Source organism: Spermophilus citellus (assembly GCF_964194105.1).
Source record: "Spermophilus citellus genome assembly, chromosome: 17".
NCBI classification, from domain to species: domain Eukaryota; kingdom Metazoa; phylum Chordata; class Mammalia; order Rodentia; family Sciuridae; genus Spermophilus; species Spermophilus citellus.
Window position 1 is genome coordinate 37,370,104 of NC_138199.1, and position 20,522 is coordinate 37,390,625.

At 39.8% G+C, this 20,522-nt stretch overlaps 2 protein-coding genes and 1 long non-coding RNA gene across 8 annotated transcripts in view; 1 reads left to right on the plus strand and 2 right to left on the minus strand.

Moving 5' to 3' along the window:
* The window catches only part of LOC308636115 (schlafen family member 13-like), a 17,776-nt gene extending 17,338 nt beyond the window's left edge, over positions 1–438 (minus strand). For all 3 annotated transcript variants that reach the window (XM_081271231.1, XM_081271230.1, XM_081271229.1), the window contains exon 1: positions 7–438. Coding sequence is in view for 2 of the 3 variants with exons in the window: in XM_081271230.1 (XP_081127356.1) it covers positions 7–68 (62 nt within the window). In the remaining variant the exon portion in view is untranslated. The remainder of the gene's footprint in view (positions 1–6) is intronic.
* Positions 1–11,239, plus strand: part of LOC308636118 — a 12,048-nt gene extending 809 nt beyond the window's left edge. Inside the window, exons 1-4 of one of the 3 annotated variants that reach the window (XR_014019348.1) lie at positions 469–791; positions 3,504–4,540; positions 5,109–5,225; positions 11,123–11,239. This is a non-coding gene — a long non-coding RNA (uncharacterized lncRNA). Of the gene's footprint in view, positions 1–468; positions 792–3,503; positions 4,541–5,108; positions 7,767–11,122 lie in introns of those variants that run through there. The other 2 variants (XR_014019349.1, XR_014019347.1) reach the window with 2 other exon arrangements.
* Positions 1–18,430, minus strand: part of LOC308636116 (protein SLFN14-like) — a gene marked incomplete at both ends in the record, with an annotated part of 462,924 nt that extends 444,494 nt beyond the window's left edge. The window contains 4 exons of one of the 2 annotated variants that reach the window (XM_081271232.1): positions 10,598–11,423; positions 14,288–15,005; positions 15,906–16,034; positions 17,374–18,430. In XM_081271232.1, the coding sequence (XP_081127358.1) occupies positions 10,598–11,423; positions 14,288–15,005; positions 15,906–16,034; positions 17,374–18,430 (2,730 nt within the window). Of the gene's footprint in view, positions 1–10,597; positions 11,424–14,287; positions 15,006–15,905; positions 16,093–17,373 lie in introns of those variants that run through there. The other variant, XR_014019345.1, reaches the window with a different exon arrangement.
* Between the last annotated feature and the right edge of the window lie 2,092 nt (positions 18,431–20,522).

Below are 20,522 nucleotides of genomic sequence, written 5' to 3' on the forward strand. Positions count from 1 at the left end.
ACTTACCTTGGGAATGAAGATTCCCCAACGTTGCAACGCCGAAAGGAGAAGCAAGCTTCAGGCTCCATGATGTATTCACGAGGGCGCAGCTGGACTGAGGGCGCAGCTGGACTGAAGGTGCAGCTGGAACTGAGAGTGCGGCTGGACTGAGCACGCCCTTGGACTGAGGGCGGTGGTAGCCTTCAGAGAGAAGAAGTAGTTTTCAAGCTCCAGGAAGAAAAGAAAGAAAGACCGGGAAGAATGCCAAGTTTCAGCCTCCTGGACCACGAAACTAGAATTTTCCCGCGTTTTTAAAGTTTCGATTTCTCAGAAAACTGTAAACATGATCCCGCCCTCTTGGTGCTCACCTTTGGGAGGAGGGAGGGAATGCTCTTTACCCGAGTGAACTCCAGTTATTTGGCTTGAGACTAAAGGAACGGTCTAGCAGAAGACACACATCAAACCTGGGAGAACAACATCTGGAAAGAATTTTTTGGAATACACACTCAACTGTTATCTTCCAGGGAGGGGAAGAGTGGAGAAAGATTATGGAAAGGAAGGGGGAGTTTACTTTGTACAGTAAGCTTTTGTCAGTAAGGAAAAGAGAAAAAAATAAGCAAGAAAATAAGAAATACTCGAGTCACAGAATTAAGCAGTGCATTTTATTGACTTCCTCACTTAATTTTTCTAGTAGCTTCTATAATCCTGGGAGTTCTAGTTGGCACCCAGTTGAAATTCCTCCTGATGGGTGGGACACAGTGAGGTTTGCCTGTAATGTCAGGCACTCAGGAGGCTGAGGAACACAAGTTTTTGTGAGTATGTGATATATATATATATATTTTTTTTTTTTTGAGGTGTGGGGATTGAACCCAGGGCCACAATTGTGCATGCAAGGCAAGCACTCTACCAACTGAGCTATATCCCCAGCCTGGGAAGCTCACAAGTTTGAGGCCAGTGTCAAAAAGTTATGTTGAGAGCCACAGCCAAAGGGGCCCCAGCAAACTTCCAGCTGCCAGCAAACTTCCAGCTGCCGGCTGATGATTGGCTCACAGCGGCCCCAGCAACATCTAGCTGATTGGCTCCACTGTGGTGATGCTCATTGGAGATGCTCATTGAGCTGTTTCTGGCCCTTTCAGACTGCCAGCTGATGATTGGCTCACAGCGGCCCCAGCAACATCTAGCTAGTTGATTGGCTCCTCTGCGGTGATGCTCATTGGGCTGTTTCCGAGCCCTTTCAAACCACAGAGCTGCTCATTGTGGGACTTCTTTGGGTCCGCCCATGGGACCCAGCCAATCGGCCTCAAGAGCAGGAGGATTGTCGGAGGTGGAGAGGTTGGTGTTGGGGTGAGAATCTTGTGGGAAGGCAGCCTGGCAGTTGGGCTCTCAGGGTTTTTTCCTGAGGAGGTGTTTTGTTTGGCCTGTGGTTCTAAAAATAAAGTTAGTTTCTTTTGAAAAGTGGCTCCTGAATTGTGCCCAGCCAGACTGCCGGCATTTGGTTCCCTGTATCTCAAAATGAAAAATTAAAAGGGCTGGTGGGGGGTACTGGGTGTGGCTCTGTGGCAGAGCACTTGCCTAGAATGTGTGAGGCACTGGTTCGATCCTCAGCACCACATTAAAAATAAATAAATAAATAAAGGTCCATCAACAACTAATAAAATATTTAAAAGGAGGGGGGTTTGCTGGGGATGACTCTGTGGTAGAGTGCCTCTGGATTCAATCTCCTGTACCAGAAAATAAAAGAAATTCCTGTTGGTTGGGCTGGTAGTGTAGCTAAGTGGTAAAGTCTAGCATGATCAAAGCCCTGGGTTGGACCCCCAGTACTGAAGGGAAAAAAAAGAAGGAAAAGAAGAAGTTCCTGCTGGATCCCCTGTTATTGACCTGGCAGCTGATAGTGTAGGTGTCATTCTGATTGGCTGCTCTCCCTCCATAGCTCACACAAGTCACTGTTCCCTTGAGCTTTTGTTCAGTTTCCTTTGGGTGCCCTTAGAGACTGCAAGAGTTGTCCCAGCATGGATTTAACAATCATTTTTAGTGAGGAGAAAAGGAGTTGTGCAGTAGAGGGAATTGAATTAAAGATGCCACCAACCAGATCATTTATTCCCAGTCTTGGCTGCTTGTCAGATCCTTTTGACAGAATTTTCAAAAATGCCGATTCTAAGTGGGGCTTCTTCCCAGGCACACTGACTATTATATATATTGGTGCAATAATATTCAGAGGCAGAATAATATTACAGCTACGTAACACACTTACATAGGGATAAATATACAAACAGAAGCAAACAGGAATCTTAAAGAGTTTTCATTTGAAATCTTAACCATAAGTTAGTTATTATTGAAAAACTTATAATTTAGGAATTGATTCTCATCTTTGCCTTAATATTTCTTTTCAATATAATCTTCCCATCAGTGATATTAAGACATCTATGTAGGATGACAGCTCTCTAAAATATCCTTCCAAGTCCAAATCTTCAAAGTCATACCAATCTTTTGCGGGGAGGGAGGTTGCATTTAACCCAGGAGTGCTCTATTACTAAGCTACATCCACAGCCCTTTTTATTTTTCATTTTGAAACAGGGTCTCACTAAGTTGCTTAGGGCCTCACTAATTGGCTGAGGCTGGCCTGGAACTTGGGATCCTCCTGCCTCAGCCTTCAGAGTCACGGAGATTGTAGGCATGCACTATTGTGGTATACCAATCTTAATTGTGACTCATACCTTTTTATGGCTTAAAAGAAGTAAACCTTTGATGGCTTATTCATGGATGCAAAAGTTGTCGCTAAAGAGGGTGCAAAAAAATGTAACCTTCTTAAGATCCAGAAAGTTCATTCCCAGAATAAGCCAAAGAAATCAAAGACTGTTGTCACAGAAAGCTAGAACAGTGTTTGCAAAAACAAATTCTTCAGTGGGCCATGGGAATGTGAGAGGCCTCTGGTCACAGACCCAATAACCTGTGGCACCAGGTGGGCGATGCTAGGATAAGGGTTTCCCAGCACTATCAAGACAATGGCATCTGAAACAACAAAGGCCTCTTCTGAACTTGTGCTTCCTATTGAGATAAACTCCCCTGAGAACTGGCACAGTCAGATAAAGAGGGTGCTGCTTGTCACATGTTTTGTTCACAGCCTGTTTGGAGAGTCACCTGATAAAAGCCAGCATTTACACCTTCTGGCTGGGAGAGACCAGGGAAAATGTTTTCATTTGTCACAAGGTCAAGCTCTTGGAACATAAAACAAGACAACATAATTTTCCTCTTTATGACATAATACAAAAGACAGAGATGAGGATAAAAAGAGAACTATTCCTGATAGGCTATTGATCACACCCAGAAACTAATTCACAAGAGTCACAATTCAGAGAACAAAATTTTACAAATGTTTTTTTCCTGTCAATCTGCATTTGGAAAGGATAGGACAACGGGGAAATTTTCTACCGTCCTCTCTTTACTGAGCATTACAGAGAGGATTCTGTGAGAACTGACTTTGGAAAGAATTCTTACCTTCTGCTGTTTCTTGTTGGCTCTTTCAGGATCCCTTCCACAGGTTCCAGAGCAAATGGAGCAGCCCAACATTTTAGGATCTCATTGTCATTGGCAGAAACTGGAGAGAAGGCAACTTCTACTTTCTTAGGATTTTTAGCTGGGCCTGATAATTGACATGTGACAAATTAACAAGAGAAAAGTCATACAGATTTTTTTTTCTTTTTGCGATGCTGAGAATCAAACCCAAAGCTTCACAGTTGTGTTCTACCCCTGAGTTACACTCTCACCCCTTTTTATTTTTATTTTTTATTTGAGACAGGGTCACACTAAGTTGTGCAGGCTGGCCTCAAACTTGCCATCCCTCCTGCCTCAGCTTCCTGAGTGGCTGGGATTACATACAGGCATGTGCCACCATACCTACTTCAAAATGCATTTGGGATGGCTGAAAATCTGCCACTGTTGGGCTGGGGATATAGCTCAGTTGGTAGAGTTCTTGCCTTGCATGCACAAGGCCCTGGGTTCAATCCCCAACACCACTTACACAAAAAATATCTGCCTCTGTTTATACCTTGGGCAAGTGGAGATGTGTTTTATAGACTTCTTGAGTTCTGTCCCTGGCATGGCAACCACCACTCCTCAAGGAGGGCACAACTATCCATGCCAGCATCTGACAGTGGGGAAATGAGGGGAAAAGAATATTTTTGCCCTAATTATGTCACTCTGTTGCTGAATCCCCTGAAATGTTTGTACTCTATGTTGTCCTATGTTTTATGGAGTTTGTGAAGAACTTTTCACCATTTGCCCACCCATCACCCTCTTCCTTTCTGTTGGTATGAGTTTAGGCTGCATCAGGGAATGAGCTGGAACCTAAGGGGCCCTACTGCACCAAGTATCAACTTGCCTTGGGCTGCTGTGTGGAAAACGCCTCACCTACAACATGGGAGACTGTGGAGTGGGAAGAGACCAACCCAATCAGGATACAAAATGGAATGTACACCATGATTACAACTCTGCAAAAATATATCTGCCAACGGACTAATATTGGATATAAACAAGCAAAAATGAAAGTATAACTGCATGTCTGGTAAGAATTGAGATGAGTTTTCTTTTGTGGTTCTCTCTCTTTTTTTTAATCTTCCTGTCACTACATAGATTTTGTAATGAAAGTTATATTTTTTTAAATTTCTTAGTGTAGTGTAGACAATGCTTTTCTTTAAATATTTCCTGTTATGTCATTCATTTGCACAATTATATTGATTTGGGACAAAAATTTTAGAAGCTAAATACAAACTAGTTGGTGAATAACAAAAATATATAAGTATATTCAATCCTAGTATCAACATGAAATACTATCAATATGGACACTTATGCCTTTCATTTTTATGTAGAGAGGTAGAAAAGCCAGTGGCGTATATGAACTATGGAGGCAAACAAAAGGATTTGAATCCTCATTCAGAACTTACTAGTTCTGTGATCTTCAGTAAGGTATTCACCTTTTAAGTCCAGATTTCTCACCTACAAATCAGAGCTTATAAGGACCAAATTGTCTTGAATTTCCCACAAAACAGGCTTTATTTAAATGTAGTATTATTTATTTCAATCTTCATCTTTCTCTTCAGGCATAGTTATGAACTTTTCCCTTTCTTTTACAGATGAGAACATGGAGTCTTACAGAAGTAAAGCAATTTTCGAAGGTCATACAGCCAAGTAAGAAAAGAGTTGGAGAGCTGGGATTGTTGCTCAGTGGTAGAGCATTTGCCTAACACCAGGTGAATACTGGGTTCCATCCTCAGCACCACATAAAAGTAAAATAAAAATAAATGTCCATCTACAACTAAAAAAGTATTAAAAAAATAGAGTTGGAATTCAAAGCCAGGGTCAATCTGACCCTAGGACTCAAGGTTTTAACAATACTTAATCCTAGAAAATGTGGTCTACATGTACAATGGAGTTTTATTCAGCCATAAAGAAAAAAATGAAATTATGGCATTTAAAAGAAAATGGATGGAACTTGAGACCATCATGGTAAATCAAACTCAGAAAGTTAAGGGTTGGCCAGGTACCATGACGAAAGGCTGTAATCCCAGCAGCTTGGGAGGCTAAGGCAGAAGGATCACAAGTTCAAAGCCAGCCTCAGCAAGAGTGAGGTGCTGAGCAACTCAGTGAGACCCTGTCTCTAAGATAAAATAGTGCTGGAAATGTGGCTCAGTGGTTGAGTGCCTCTGAGTTCAATCCTCAGTACCCCTCTCCCGGCAAAAAAGAAAGTTAAGAGTCATATATTTTCTCTCATATGCAGATGCTTGAGAGGAAAAAGGAAAACAAAGGTGGGGATGGATCCCCTAAAAATCAAAGGGAGATCAGTAAAGGAAGAGATGGGCGATGGGGAGTAAGGGGGGAAGTGCTGGGGAGTTATATTGGCCAAATTATGTTGTTATATTGTGTGCACATACAAATATGTAACAACCAATCCCATCAATATGTACAACTATAATGCACCAACTAAAAAAAATGTAGGAAAAAAACAGTACCTTATCTTGCCTTACATAATTAAGTCCTGCTATACATAATTCAAAAGGTGGCTGGGAGGTTAAATGATTCATTTAAAACAATTTTCACAGTGTTTGCCACACAGTAAACATTTAATACAGGTGAGCCATAGTCATATATGTCAGAGAAGACAGGAATGTAGGTGTAAAGACATTCTTAGGTATTAACAATGACTTGTGGGGTTTGTCATATCTGCCTGGCTAGAAAGGGGGCCTGCGCTTTCTTTACTGTCCTCAGTCCTCCTTCTCCCATCACGTGCCTCTTCCAAGATGTACAACTGAGCAAAGTAGACAGCCTTCCCTGAATTAAAACAGGAACTTTAAATGCAAAAGGCCAAGATAATTCTGAAATAGTAAACAATAATAAGGGAAAATATAACCAGGTGCCATGGTACAAGCCTATAATCCCATCCATAATTCTCCACATTATGCTTTTCCTCCAAGGTCTTGGTGCAAGGTGATGAACCTTGGTTTTACTCTCCATGGTCCCTTGCGGTCACCTTTTTCTGAGATATGAATGTCTATCTTTTGTGATCAGAAACTGATGTCAGCATTTTGTTCTATTATTTCAGGCAAATAAATAAATAAATAAATAAAACTGTACTGCAATTGGGTTTTCTATGCACTTCCCATCAGTATCGACATAAATAATGTGATTTATTCAGACCACCCTTTTGCTCCAGAAATTCCATTTTGGGGAATTTATAAATATACTAGAAAAGGAAAACATTGTATGCCTATACGCCTGGCTTAATTTTAGTAGCATAAAATTGCTATTGACACAAATAAAAAGGAAGTGTCTATTGAAATTTCATTATTTGGCTAGGATGTTGTACAACTACTAAAAATTATAATTTTGAAGACCATCCTAGAACATGGAGAAATGCTTACATTAGTTAGCCACTATTACTAAGCAAACAGCCAGTCATAAAATAATAAGATTGTTTTAGTCAGCCTTTTTGCTGCTGAGACTAAAAGACCTAACCAGAACAAATATAGAGGAGGAAAAGTTTATTTGAGAGCTCACAGTTTCAGAGATCTTAGTCCACAGAAGGCTGGCTCCATTCTTCAGGGCTTAAGATGAGGTTGAACATCATGGAGGAAGAGTGTGGCAGAGGGAAGCAGCTCACAGGGTGATCAGAAAGTAGAGAGAGAGATCTTCACTTGTTAGATACAAATATATACCTCATAGTCACACCCACAGTGCCCCACTTCCTCTATATGTCACTCAGCTAATCCCAAAAAAAGGTTTAATTCACTGATGTTCAGGCTGTCACAACCTGATCATTTCTTCTGTGAACTTTCTTAAATTGTCTCACATGTGAGCTTTTGGGGGACACCCCACAACAAACCATAACAAATGTTTATTTCTCATTCATGCATGTTCAGGTCAGTCGGGATTTGTCTGATATAGTTAGGATTGTTTGAACTTGGCTCAGGCCGTGAGTTGAGTTGAAGTTGGCTTCATATGTCTCTCATTCCTTGGTGACCGATGGGCCATCCAGGGCATGTGTTTCATATGACAGAAACCCAAGAGAACAAATTCAATGCTAAAAACATATATGACATGTGTCCACATCACAGATACTAATATTTCATTGGCCACATCAAGTAACATGGCCAAGTCCACATAATAAAATATCCCCAGCTCTAATGTTAGAAACTGCAAAGGGTCAAGACATAGGAGGGGGTGAATTATTTGGAACAATAATACAATCTGAAGCAATGCTTCACAGAAATGTAAAATACAAAAACACACATAGATAGGATATAAAGCTGATTAAAAAATTTGATCATAACTATGTAAAAGTGTTTTTATATCAATAAAGAATGGAAATAAATCAGCAAAATGAAAAAAATCATGCCTGGAAATTGATACAATTTAAGTACCTTTTATTTTTTTTCTCCATTTCTCAAACTTACATGACAATATTATATTACCCTCCTTTTTTATACCTTTATTTTATTTACTTTTATTTTTATATGGTGCTGAGGATTGAACTCAGTGCTTCACACATGCTAGGCAAGTGCTCTACCACTAAGCAACAGTCCCAGCCCCTACACTCCTTTTTAAAAGGAAGTTTTTGAAGCTTCTCACAGCTGGAAACTCTGTTATCTGAATAATTTTGTTGTTTTATCCATCATATTAAGGCAGTATAATAGAAAAACAAACACACAAGAAATATCTCATACTTGAAACAATAGGAGGCAGAGGAGAAGTTTTTCCATTCAATCCTTGTCCAGGACAGCCGGCCATTAGGTTACAACTGGTCCCTTGGTGGGCCAGAACAGTTCAAAATATCAGCTAAGAGAATTTCTCCAAACCTGGTCTGCTCTTCCCACCTCTGGAAGGCTGAGGACCTGTATCTGAAATTATATCCAAGAGTATTTCCACATTTTTTTTCCTGGATTGAAGCCTCCTCAGTATCTATCAAGTTTCCCAAACTTTTCTAAAAGTTAAAAACAGTCTGAAAATAAGAATACTTTCAAAGCAATTTAAAAACCCATATTATAAAATTACACAATGAGTACAGTGGTTCTTGCCTGTAGTCACAGCTATTTAGGAGGCTGAGATAAGGGGATCATTTGAACCCTGAAAGTTCAAGGCTTTGTCTTTAAAAAAAAAAAAAACAGGGCTGGGGCTGGGGCTCAGTGATAGAGCACTGGCCTAGCACACACACGTGAGGCACTGGGTTCGATCCTCAGCACTACATAAAGATGAAATAAAGATATTGTGTGTCCACCTACAACTAAAAAGTAAATATTAAAAAAAACAAAAACAAACCAGGGTGCTGCTGTGCATGCCTGTTATCCCAAGACTCAGGAGGATGAGGCAAGAGGATTTCAAATTCGATGTCAACTTTAGAAACTTAGCAAGACCTTGTCTCAAAAAGGAATAGGGATGTAACTTAGTAGCAAAACACTCCTGGTTCAAAACCCAATACCCCAAAAAAAAAAAAAAACAAAAAAACAAAAAAAAAAAACCTTACAAAGGCAAGATTTTATTGAAGGGCATGAGAATGGCTTATCCATTTGGGGAACTGACTAAAGAAAGAGAACTGATTTTATTTCTAATATATTTCCCAAACATTGGAAAAAGGATATGCCAGGAAGATTTACATAGATTCTGCTAGGATACAACAACTTCTGTGAACAGTCTGGAATGAATTGGATGCTATCTTCAATATATTCTTTTTAAAACAATAGAATGGCCACAAAGGCCACTTCACCATCAGGAAGATGGTAAAAGTTTCATGGAAGAGATGGGCATTTGAAGCACTTGACTAAAGAGTAAGGATTTCAAAAGTGGAAGGGACAGAAAAAAGGTTAAAGACTGAAAAAAACACCAGGGACAGACCAAGACACAGGAATGTGTGTGAGTGGTATAGGTGATAGAGTTGCCACCCAGGATCCCTATAAAAGAGCTCTGAGGGTTGGACTATAAAATCAACACCAAATCATCATGAAAAGGATCAGAGAGGTGCAAAGGCCTCTCACAGACAAGTTTCAGGCCAGCAGCAGTGTGAGGCTGTGTAGCATACGAGTGTATTGACAGGTGTAGAAATGAATGTAAGCAAAGTGTGTATGTGTTGCGGTAAATGAGGGAAAGACTGGAGGTCAACCCAGAAACTTTAGAAATTAAGGGGAAAAAATTTCACCTAGGCAGACAGTATTGAACAACTAATGGTCCTTGGCATTCTAAATTTGAGTTAGCTTATAAACCTGACCTGCATAGTCCTTGTGCTGAAAATATCTTTATTTTAGAAATGATTGCAATATAACAATAGATATTTCAATAATTTGATGTAGCCTGAGTACTCCTTACATTTGAGTCAGATTACCAGCTCCCCTTATTGTAAAGTTCTGTTCATATAATTTGGCTTCCTATGCTATTGTTGAATGCACAGATTAGCAAAAGCGTTTGACCCAACTTGTTACAGCAATCCTCAATGTGAATTAACAAAGTAGCATTTTGATTCATGCATAGACTTGGTGCAAAGAGGAAATCAAGTTCTGAACCTGTAAAGCTTGAGACCTATAACCATATGAGATGCTAGCCCAGGTGCCACCCTTGAGACCCAGTCAAAGTAATTGGTCTAGAAGACACCCTACCACCCCGACAAAATAGGCCAGTGAGGTGCATTAGGTTGGGGTACATTAGGACACTGGAGGTGTAGTTGAGGGTGTGGTTAGGAGAGTCACTCAGGGCACATCATGGGAAGCCTGGAGAACTGGCTTGGTTTGAAGGCTATGGGGACTTACAGGAGGTGTGCTAGCAGAGGATGTCATAAAAGCAGTTCTCTGTTTGAGGATAAACTGCTTGCATGACAGAACAAAAGCTGGATTGAGTTAGGAAGACTGGAGACAGGGGATCAATCCTAAGTCTGCTGTAATTGTACAGGGAGGAGAGGTGGACCCAGAAAAAAGCAGTGCCACTGCAAGCCAGGCTCAGCCCCAAGAGACATTTCTGTGGCTCCAGGCCATACTGATGTGCCTTGGTTTCTTTACATATAATATTATAAAGGAACAGCTGCCATCTGTCAAGGAGGAAAGCTCTGCTTTTTCTGGCTCCCTATGTTTATTTATAATAATTTTCAGAAGGTTGCCCTCTTTTCATAAAGGAGGTAGAGGTGTTTAATGGCTCTTGAGGCAAAGCAGAGCTTATGAAATTTCTCAGACTGGGAACATTCTGAACTAATCCCGAACACGATATTTCTCTCCAGTCCTGAAAACTGCTGAATACTGTCTAAAATAATATGATTGCCCCCAACACCAATGGCATGGCTAAATAGAACTTCTGTTGCTCCATGGTCCTTAATTGCTGTAGGCAGTGCAAGCTTATAGCGTCCTGTGTCCTCTACTCTCTTGCACAGAATTGCTACATCTTTGGGCCTATAGCCACATTGGAAGAGGCTGTGACATCTTTCTACCACATAATTTGCTATTTGTTCTATGGTTAGGTTAGTCTTGGTTTCAAACACCCCAGGCAGAGCCTGGGCAAACATTGCTTCCTCATAGGATGCTTCTTGGAACAATGCCAATGTGTCCAGAGACATGCTGGAGAGAGGGTTGGCCTTGATCATCTTCATTTCTTCTTTCATGACATTTGCTATTTCCAGAGCACAGTGGATCCCGTCGGTGATTGTTTTTCGAGGAAACTGAGCAGAAGGAGGGGGAAGGCCATTGTCATCTGCATGATGGACTTGGAAAGGGTCCAGAAAAATCCAGAGGATCCCATGGTGAGGGTCTTCACTTCCAACCCCCTTCACCTCAGGGTGGGTGATTCTTCTAGCCTTCAAGTACCAATCACCGTATTTACTGCAGAAATTCTCAGTCTCGTCCATCACTATGTGTTTAATCTTGGGGAACTCCCCTTGCATGAAGGTTTTTTGGGTCACAGCATGGAAGGTGGTTTTTTGACTGTAAGGATGAAAAAGAGAAGAGGGTTTCAGACATATAAACCAAGGGAACACTAGCATTCATTACTCTGTGGATTGAAATCAGGCTAATTCTCTGCAGGCAGATTCATCAATTCAATAGTGTTATGAGTAGTGCAAAACTGCTTAACTTACAAGCTACCTGATAGATAGAATGCGGAATTTTACACACTCCTCTTTGGGGTCATCTAGTTAAATATGCATGTAAAATTTTCATTATTATAAAATAAGTAGATTTTATTGTTTCTATTAGAGGTCCATTTCTACTGCTTGACCATCTTTTTTAATATTTATTTATCTTTTTATAATATTTATTTTTTAGTTTTAGGTGGATACAATATCTTTATTTTATTTTTATGTGGTACTGAGGATCGAACCCGGTGCCTCAGAGGTGTACCACTTGAACCACAACCCCAGCTCCACTTGACCATCTTTTGAAGATGAGATCCATTCAGCTAAAGGAAATCCACACAGTAATTTGTACCTGTTACTACCATTTCTTTGCTTTCTGTCTTTTTTAGGGCTGGAGCATAGCCTTCCGAGGCATATCATAATCTTTATAAACAGAAAAGTAACACACTAATCAAATTCCTCTAAAGCAAATTCTATTTCTTCACTTACTCATAGAACAAAACTGGAAACTTCTTTAGGTTTCGGAGGCTTTTTCTCTCAGATCAATGTCTCTTTATGTTGTAGCATATGTATGTATGTGTATAATTATATAATTATAAATATGTTTGTGTGTGTATATATATAATCTTATATACATATAACTTCCCCCTTAACAAATTTGGTTATTTCTTACCTTCTCTAATTTTAATGTAAGTAACAGTACACACTCCTACAGATTCCCTAATTTTGCTTAATGCAGTCCCTGAGCCTTTTTTTCTCTATGCTTTGATCCATAACTGTTCTTTTCTGGTTTCGACTGTTGTGAGCGCTTGAAGAAGTGATTCTTAGCTATCTCTGTATCCCATCACCCCCATCCCCCTAATTTGTTGAATTAGCCATTTAAATTTTTTTGTTATTGTAGATTGACACATAACCTTTATTGTATTTGTTTTTATGTGGTGCTGAGGAGTGAACCCAGTGTCTCACACATGTTAGGTGAGCACTCTACCACTGGGCCACAACCCTAGCCCTGAATTAGCCTTTTGATAGGGATCTTTAATGTGGTTTTTTATGTGGTTTTGAGGACCAAACCCAGTGCCTCACACATTCGAGGCAAGCATTTTACCACTGAGCTACAGCCCCGGCCCTTGACAGGGATCTTTTTAAAACTAAGCCATAAAGCTTAATAATGAATACAGTCCTGGAGTTGTGGCTCAGTGGTAGAGTACTTGCCTGACATGTGTAAGGCCCTGCGTTTGATCTTTAGTGCCATATATAAATAAATAAATAAGATAAAAAGATCCATTGACAACTAAAAAAATAATAATGAATACAATCCTTAGCAGAGTTCACAGGATCCTTCATAATCTTGCATCTGCCTCCCTTCCCACACCAACACCTACCATATACCCCCTGCCCCACACTGCTCCCGTCAGACCTATCACTCTGGATCTCTGTGTCTCCATGCCTTTGAACTTGCTGTGCTCTTTGTTTGGAAAACACTCCAATTTTATTTCTCCTACTGATTTATTAAGAGTGTGCTCCCTCCAAACAACAACAACAAAAAAGTGTGCCCAAGAGTCTCTTTCACCAGAGTATTTGCTAATATTCCTACCACCTGTTAAAATAACCATATCTTTCTTATACTAATTACACAACACTTATGTTGTTTCTTTTTAACAACAAAGTCTTTGATATACTTTCCCCTCTAACACTGCTCCTTACAAGCAGGCTGAAAAACTCATACATTTAATATATAAATGGAACTCAAAAGATTTCTTTTTTTTCAAAAGCATTTCTTGAATATAGTAAACCAAATCAAAAATCAAAATGAATTTGCCCTCATTGACTGAATTGTATAATAACCAATATATATTATTGAATTGAAAACTAGAGGTTTAAATTAGAATTAATTTTTCATGTTTTCTAAAATTATTCATGTAGAGCAAGATGTTATTTAAAAAGTCAAATTATATTTAAATTTTGAGTTCCTACTAAGCACAGTGAGTAATCTTATGACTTTAAAATATTATAAAGCAAAAGGTATATTTTTTTAAAAAATAGCCAGATGTGGGGGGCTGGGGATGTGGCTCAAGTGGTAGCGTGCTCGTCTGGCATGCGTGTGGCCCGGGTTCGATCCTCAGCACCACATACAAACACAGATGTTGTGTCCACTGAGAACTAAAAAATAAATATTAAAAATTCTAAAAAAAAAATAGCCAGATGTGGTAGAGCACACCTGTAATCCTAGGGTTCAGGAGACTGAGGCAGGAGGATCAAGAGTTCAAAGACAGTCTCAGCAACCTATCGAGGCACTAAGCAACTCAGTGAGACCATATGTGTGTGTGTATATATATATATATATATATATATATATATATATATATATATATGGCCTGGGGATGTGACTCAGTGGTTAATCCCCAATTCAATCCCCTGGGTTCAATCCCCAGTATCAAAAAAAACCCAGATATATTAATTTCTACTTGTCATAGATTTAAAGCCACAAGTGTGGCTTTAATCCACGATCTATGGCTTTATAAATTTAAGTTATACATATTTGGCTTATTTATAATATGTTTAAACTTGAACATTACAAATTACCCATTTACAACTCAACTACCTGATCATTTGGATATATGTAACTGGTTTGGGCTCAAACTTCTGCAGGAAAGAGGCATCACAAAATCTTCAACTGAAAACACATTTTTAAAATTTAGTTGGTAAAATTCTTACATCACAAAATCCCTTAGGGTGACACTCTCACAAACATAGAGGATCTCTTTAGGTTTGCAGTGGAACAAGTTCTTCACTTCCTCCATGATCTTCATGGCTAGGGCTGTCTTCCTGGTTCCTGGAAGGCAGTGGATGAACAATTCCCGAGTTTCCTGAAGGCTCTTGGAAAGCAACTTGCTCTGCTCCTCTACAAGCAGGCTGAAAAACTCACAGCCCAGCTGGTCACTCAGAAGAGACCTGGAGCACAGTGAGATGACCACAAAGGCCTGCAGCAAGTTCTCCATTTCATCCACATTGGAGAGCCTGTAGGATTGGGGGTAGTGTACAAGGACTTCACCAGGTCTACACTGTCTGCTGGTCAAGTGGATCACCCTTGGAATGATGCACATTTTCCCTGTGTAGCCACTAACACTTTGCAGTTTCTGCTTTAACCAACGAGCAGTGTTTCGAGCATATTCATACCCTTCAATCCAATTTGGCTCTATTAACACTGTGTAGAGTACCAGGGGGCTGTTAATTGCTATCAGGAGAGCATCGCACAGGACGTTCTGCTCTTTGCTTAAGCCAACATCATCAGCCCAGCTTCTAGAAAATATCACAATCCCCTGAGAACAAGGGCACATCTGTGTTTTCATTAATTCCTCCAGTTCTTTATGATCTGAGAACAGCTTCTTACAGAGGGATTCTGGTTTAAATTGTATCGTTTCTTCTTGTGTCACTGAAAATTTGAGGAACAGGAGTGAGTTACCAACATTTACAAAAGCATAACTAAGTATTCCCACAACATAGTAGGAAAGGATGACTTTGGCTATCGGTTTCCTAGTTGCAAAGAGAACATCCCCTTTTCACAGTCCAAGGCTGCAGTCAGTCCAAGGACTCTTCACAGTCTAAGGCAGCTCTAGCACAAGGGAAAACTCTTAGGGAGGGATCTTTTCAGAACAGCCTCCTAGCTCTTTCCTTCAACCCTGGATGGTCTACAACTGCTGGGAAGGAGCTCCTTCCTGCCCAGGACCTTGTACATGCGAGGCAAGCACTCTGCCAACTGAGCTATATCCCCAGTCCCCCTGTTAAGGACTTTTAATGAACCTGATGCTTTTGGAAAACTAAGAGCTTTCTTTCAGAATAGTGATTCTTAACCAGAGGCAACTCTGCCCCTGCCTAGGAGATATTTGACAATGTCTAGAGAATGTTTGATTGTTACAACTAAAAGGACGCTACTGGCATCTAGTGGGTAGAGGCCAGGAATGCTGTTAAACATCTCATAATGCACAAGGCACCCTCTTTCCCCCAATAAAGAATTATGTGATCCAAATGTCAATAGTGCTGAGGTTGAGAAGGAGTTCTGGTGATCCCATACATACATATATGCATGTGTATGAATATATATATATTTCAGGACCATTATGTCTGTTTAATCTTATACTTGGCTTTCTCTAAGAAGAAGGACTTGGACCAATTGCTACTGATTTCTCCCAGCTGTTTTTTCCCCCCAGTGCTGAAGATTGAACCCAGGGTATTGCACATGCTAGGCAAGCACACTACCACTGAGCTTACCCTTAGTGCCCATCTTAACTTTACAAAACAAATAGTCTACTCAGCTGAAATCAAGAGGGAATACCTGGAAACAAACGTTGTTGCAGAACTCCCTTAAATTCCATGACTTTCATGGGATATGCTGGGCTTCTTAGGGCAGATGAAGTTGATGAAATCCGGTGAGCACTGCAGTCAGTAGCCAAACTGGGAGGAGCTAAACAATCACATGGAAAGTTGTTTTAGACAAAAATAAAGATCAGAAGTAAAAGAACTTTTTTACTGCTCTTCCTATTGGACACATGTGATAATTATGGTGCCTAAGCTTCTGTCACTCTAACTATGTCTCAACCAGCCTGCATGTCAAGAATGAAGTCTGGGGACAGCTGCAGGGGTCATGCACAATCTAACTCACTGTGTGCTCATCTTAGACAAGTCATTTCACTTCTCTCATGCCAGAGGGAGGTGATGATCCCTAAGTGTCCCTCCAACTCTAATGATCAGATTCCAGGTCATCTCTAAGAAGAAAGAGTATCTATTAGGAGGTCAGTGAAGGTTAAGTACAAGTTGATTTTATTCTTACAGTTGTTGTTTAAGTCTCTAATTTGGTGCCTGCGTGGGTGGGGAGGAGGGTGAATCAAACAAATTTAAATTCTGAACCAGAAAAAGGATAATCAAATAAAATTCTATAATCACTAGAATCTTGATCTGATGATCTAAGCTTCTTTTATCAAATTTGGAACGTACTAACAATGAAGCCCAGGTAATAAGCTCAGTTGAGTCTATAAGTCCTTTGTGGATTGATTAGGAATCACCAAGGCTGTAAGGGAACAAAACTCTAAGGGAAGTAATAACACTAGGGGTTCTCCTCCCCAACTGCCAGCCCCTGTCCTAGGAACTTCTTATCATTTTCCCCTATTTGGTGGTGCCACAAACCCAGTGGTTTAAAGTATTAGCTCCCAGGGGTATTGAAACAGTTCATATTTGTCAAAATATGTTTCCCTTGAAAGTCTTAGTGCAAAGTAATTCTTTTTTAAAAGGATTAATGGGACTAACCTATATTTTTTGTGGTTGTAGATGGACAGCATGTCTTTATTTTGTTTGTTTCATTTTTATGTGCTAAGCATCGAACCCAGTCCCTCACATATGGTAGGCAAGCACTCTGCCACTGAGCTACAGCCCAGCCCTTCAAAATCATTCTTAAAGAGTGTTTCTCCAAAGATCATCTGTAGGCTGAGACTTTCCACTTAGAGTAGGAAAATCAGCCTGCAAAACTTTTTAAAGAAGCCTTAAAAGTGCATAAAAGGAAACTTTTACTAATTCATGATTGATGGCATACTAAAACTTTCTCCAAACGGAGTGAAATCCAAGTATTTCTTAACCTCAAAGAGTTCAGATTCTGAGTCTTTGGAACTAAATATGTTAGAAAAAGGACACCATCATGACAGAACCTCTGTAAGCAAAAAGCACATTTCTATTTTAATTGGTCTATTTTAAAAGGCAGAGAAGGAAGCTCCTCCCTCCCTCCCTAGACAGTGACTCCCTTCCCTCTTTACCTGACTGAATATCCAGCATCATGACCACCCATTGCTCAGCCGTCAGCCTTGTGACAGAATTGTCCCTCATGATCCAGGAATCTGGGGCCTCTGCAAATACTATACAACAGAAAGGCTCTACTTGAACCACACAGACATAACCAAACAGGACATCTTTGTGGTATACATTCAAGATTTTGGTAGTAAACTTCACCTTGGGCTTCTCACAACAGAAATGGAATGTAGGCAATTTTTCTATGCAGTTTTCTATTTCTTTTTTTAGTAACTCAGGGTTCACTTTTTCTCTCCTACATCCAAACACTTCTTTGCTCTTATCATCGACCCCGAAAATTAGGTATCCCCCTTGAGTGTTGGCAAATGCGGAGACGTAATGAGGCAGCATCTCTTTAACCCGAGGTACAACCTTTTTGGTGGTGAACCTTTTAAACTCGACATGTGTTGACTCCGTAAAGTTGAGTTTCTCCTTATATATGAGTTTATCCCTTTCAAAAAATTCCAAGGCAGACATCTTCATGTCTTCCTCTTCCTGAATGTATCTGTTGAGAGCTTTCTGAGGATGCAGCTTCAGCTTTGGTCTAGCTCTTGGAACTCTAGATGATTTCTCTCTGAGAAGCTCCAGGGCACTGCTGGCACTCAAGTTAATGGCAGAAGTCACGTCTCTCTGATATAAATTGGAGCGCAAGCTGCAAATCCTCAGTGGGAGGCTGCAAACATTTGGGCTCCATGATTTCACAAAAATCAGGAGATTGTGCCCGTACTGCATGTAGTCAAGGTATTTTTGTGAACCTGAAGGAAGGAGCTTTTGGAATGAAGTTTCCAAATCCTGTCCCAGTCCATGACATTGGTAATTGTAGGTTTCATCATCAATCTCTGCTTTGATCACACCCCCTCCAGAATTTAACAGTGCACAAATAGCCTGGATGATATTTGAATTCTCAATTCTTTTCAAACTGCTATTGGTCATCCTTTTCCTGCTCTCTTCTCCAAAAGTCACTTTACCCACTTTTACGATGAGCTCAGCATAGTGCATTTCTACATCAGTATTGAGATTTTCCATCTCAGAAGCCTCTCTTCACTCTGAACCACAAGAGAAAGGCATTCCTATACGTAATCAGGACAGAAATGTGGTTTCTATGTTAATGAGAATTCCAGAGATGCATATTTTTTTCAGAGCTATAAATTTTTGGAGATACATTTTAACATTAGAAATAATTTTTGCCATTACTGTTTTCTAACAACTTTACCAAATATCTTTAGCCTTTCTAACAAAAATAAGAATATATAATAAGGAATGCTTAATATTTTTCCATAATAGAAAAATTATATTGCTGACATTTTCAGCCATTTCTCACTTAAAATCAGGAAACACCAACAATGAGCCCAGATACAAAGGGCACACAAGTTAGCACAGGAGCCCAAATATGTTATTAGAAAATATGTGGAAATAGAAATTAAAATCAGATGCTCCTAATTATAACACAAAGGGAAAATAAAGGCAAGTAGTAGAGAACTAAGGGACTGTCGTTTTGGTAAGCATATATGGTGTAAAAGATCTTGTTATAAAAACAAACATAACATTTGGTATTGATATGGGTTATTTTATATATTGTTAAAACCTTATTTTACTCCTGAAAGAGTGTCATTCAATATCAATGCAAACTTTTAAGCTTTTTACACATTCTTCTAAATTGTAAAAGTGTGTTTCTTCATAGACAGTGTGATGTAGGAGGGATTTTCCTTTCCTTCTAATAGTTCTGCCCTGGGCTATGGAAATCTCCAAGACTTTGAAAAGAACATGAGTCTTTGGGGCCTGGATATTAAATTGTGGTCAGCCCTTCTTTTGTTTCCTAGTCCAGAGAAACAGTCACTTGAATTGAAATTAGAGCTCTGAAGCCAATATTTCAGAAAGGACCCCTTCTGAATAATAATTACACAACAAAATATTTACTAACTCAGGCCACAAGTCTTCTTCTAGGAGAAGAGTACCTATCTCTTCTGTGTGATGTTTGCAAAACAACATTGTGGATGTTGTTTGTAGTAAGAGGGAAAAATCAGGCATCCAGCAGGATGTGTACCCTCCCCTGATATTAGGTTCTTCCTTGTTACCTTCTCACCTCCTTCATGCAAAACCAGAATCAACCTGAGGATCTTCTATTTAGTCTATGAACCTCTCTTATAAGCACCTGTAAATGTGGAATTTTATGGTTTCTTAGGGAAATTTCTCATATAACTCTATTTATATCATAGAATCACAGCAGTGTTGGAAGGGACTTTCAAGATCTTCCAATTCGACCATCCAACTGATTCTTAAATTCCTTCTGTAATATTCCCAACTCCCAACAAATTGCAATTCAACAACTATTTGAATACCTCCAAGGACTATAAATGCATTATGTTTAAAAGTAGTCCATTCTATTTTCTGACAGCTCTGTTAGAAATAGCTTCCTTATTTTCAGCTGCAATTTGTCTCTCATAACTTTCACTGCTGGGACCCATAGCATGAGTCTCACTGATTTTGAACTAGCAGACCCTATAGTTGTTTTACAACTCCCAGTCTCATTGATGTTACTTGGAAGCTGATAACAACCATGAAATGTCAGCTTTCTGAGATTCTAGGTCCATTTGAATATCTTTCCACATTTCCCAGAATTTCTCATTCATTTCCCTTTACAAGTTTCTCCTTAGTTACTATTATACTAAATCCTTCATGCTCTCAGACATAAACTTCACCTAAAATAAGATAAATGAGATTTTAAAAACTAGTTTTTTACCTGATGCTCCTCTGTTTCCTCTTGATGCTTCAGTTACACATCTGGCTTCAGTCTGAATGTTTGCCTTCTGCCACGGTCTCTGTGGCCCTGTGATATCAGCCTGGGAGAAGCAGGAACTCTGCCAGACTCCCCCAGTCATCATAACATTGACCCACTGAGGAAGACTGATAAGGACTCCAGAAGAGCCTATGTCAGGGCAGATCAGCAGGCCACAGGCTGACCTCAAAGAGTGAATCAGGTCCTTGTTGTGGGGGAAATTCAGGGGTTTTCAAGTGAGTAGCCAAAGTTAAATGTACAACCTCTAAGTGAATGAGCATCAGTTCCACACACCAGACAAGCATCTTTCACCCTGGTTGATTTTGTTGCCAAGTTCTATAT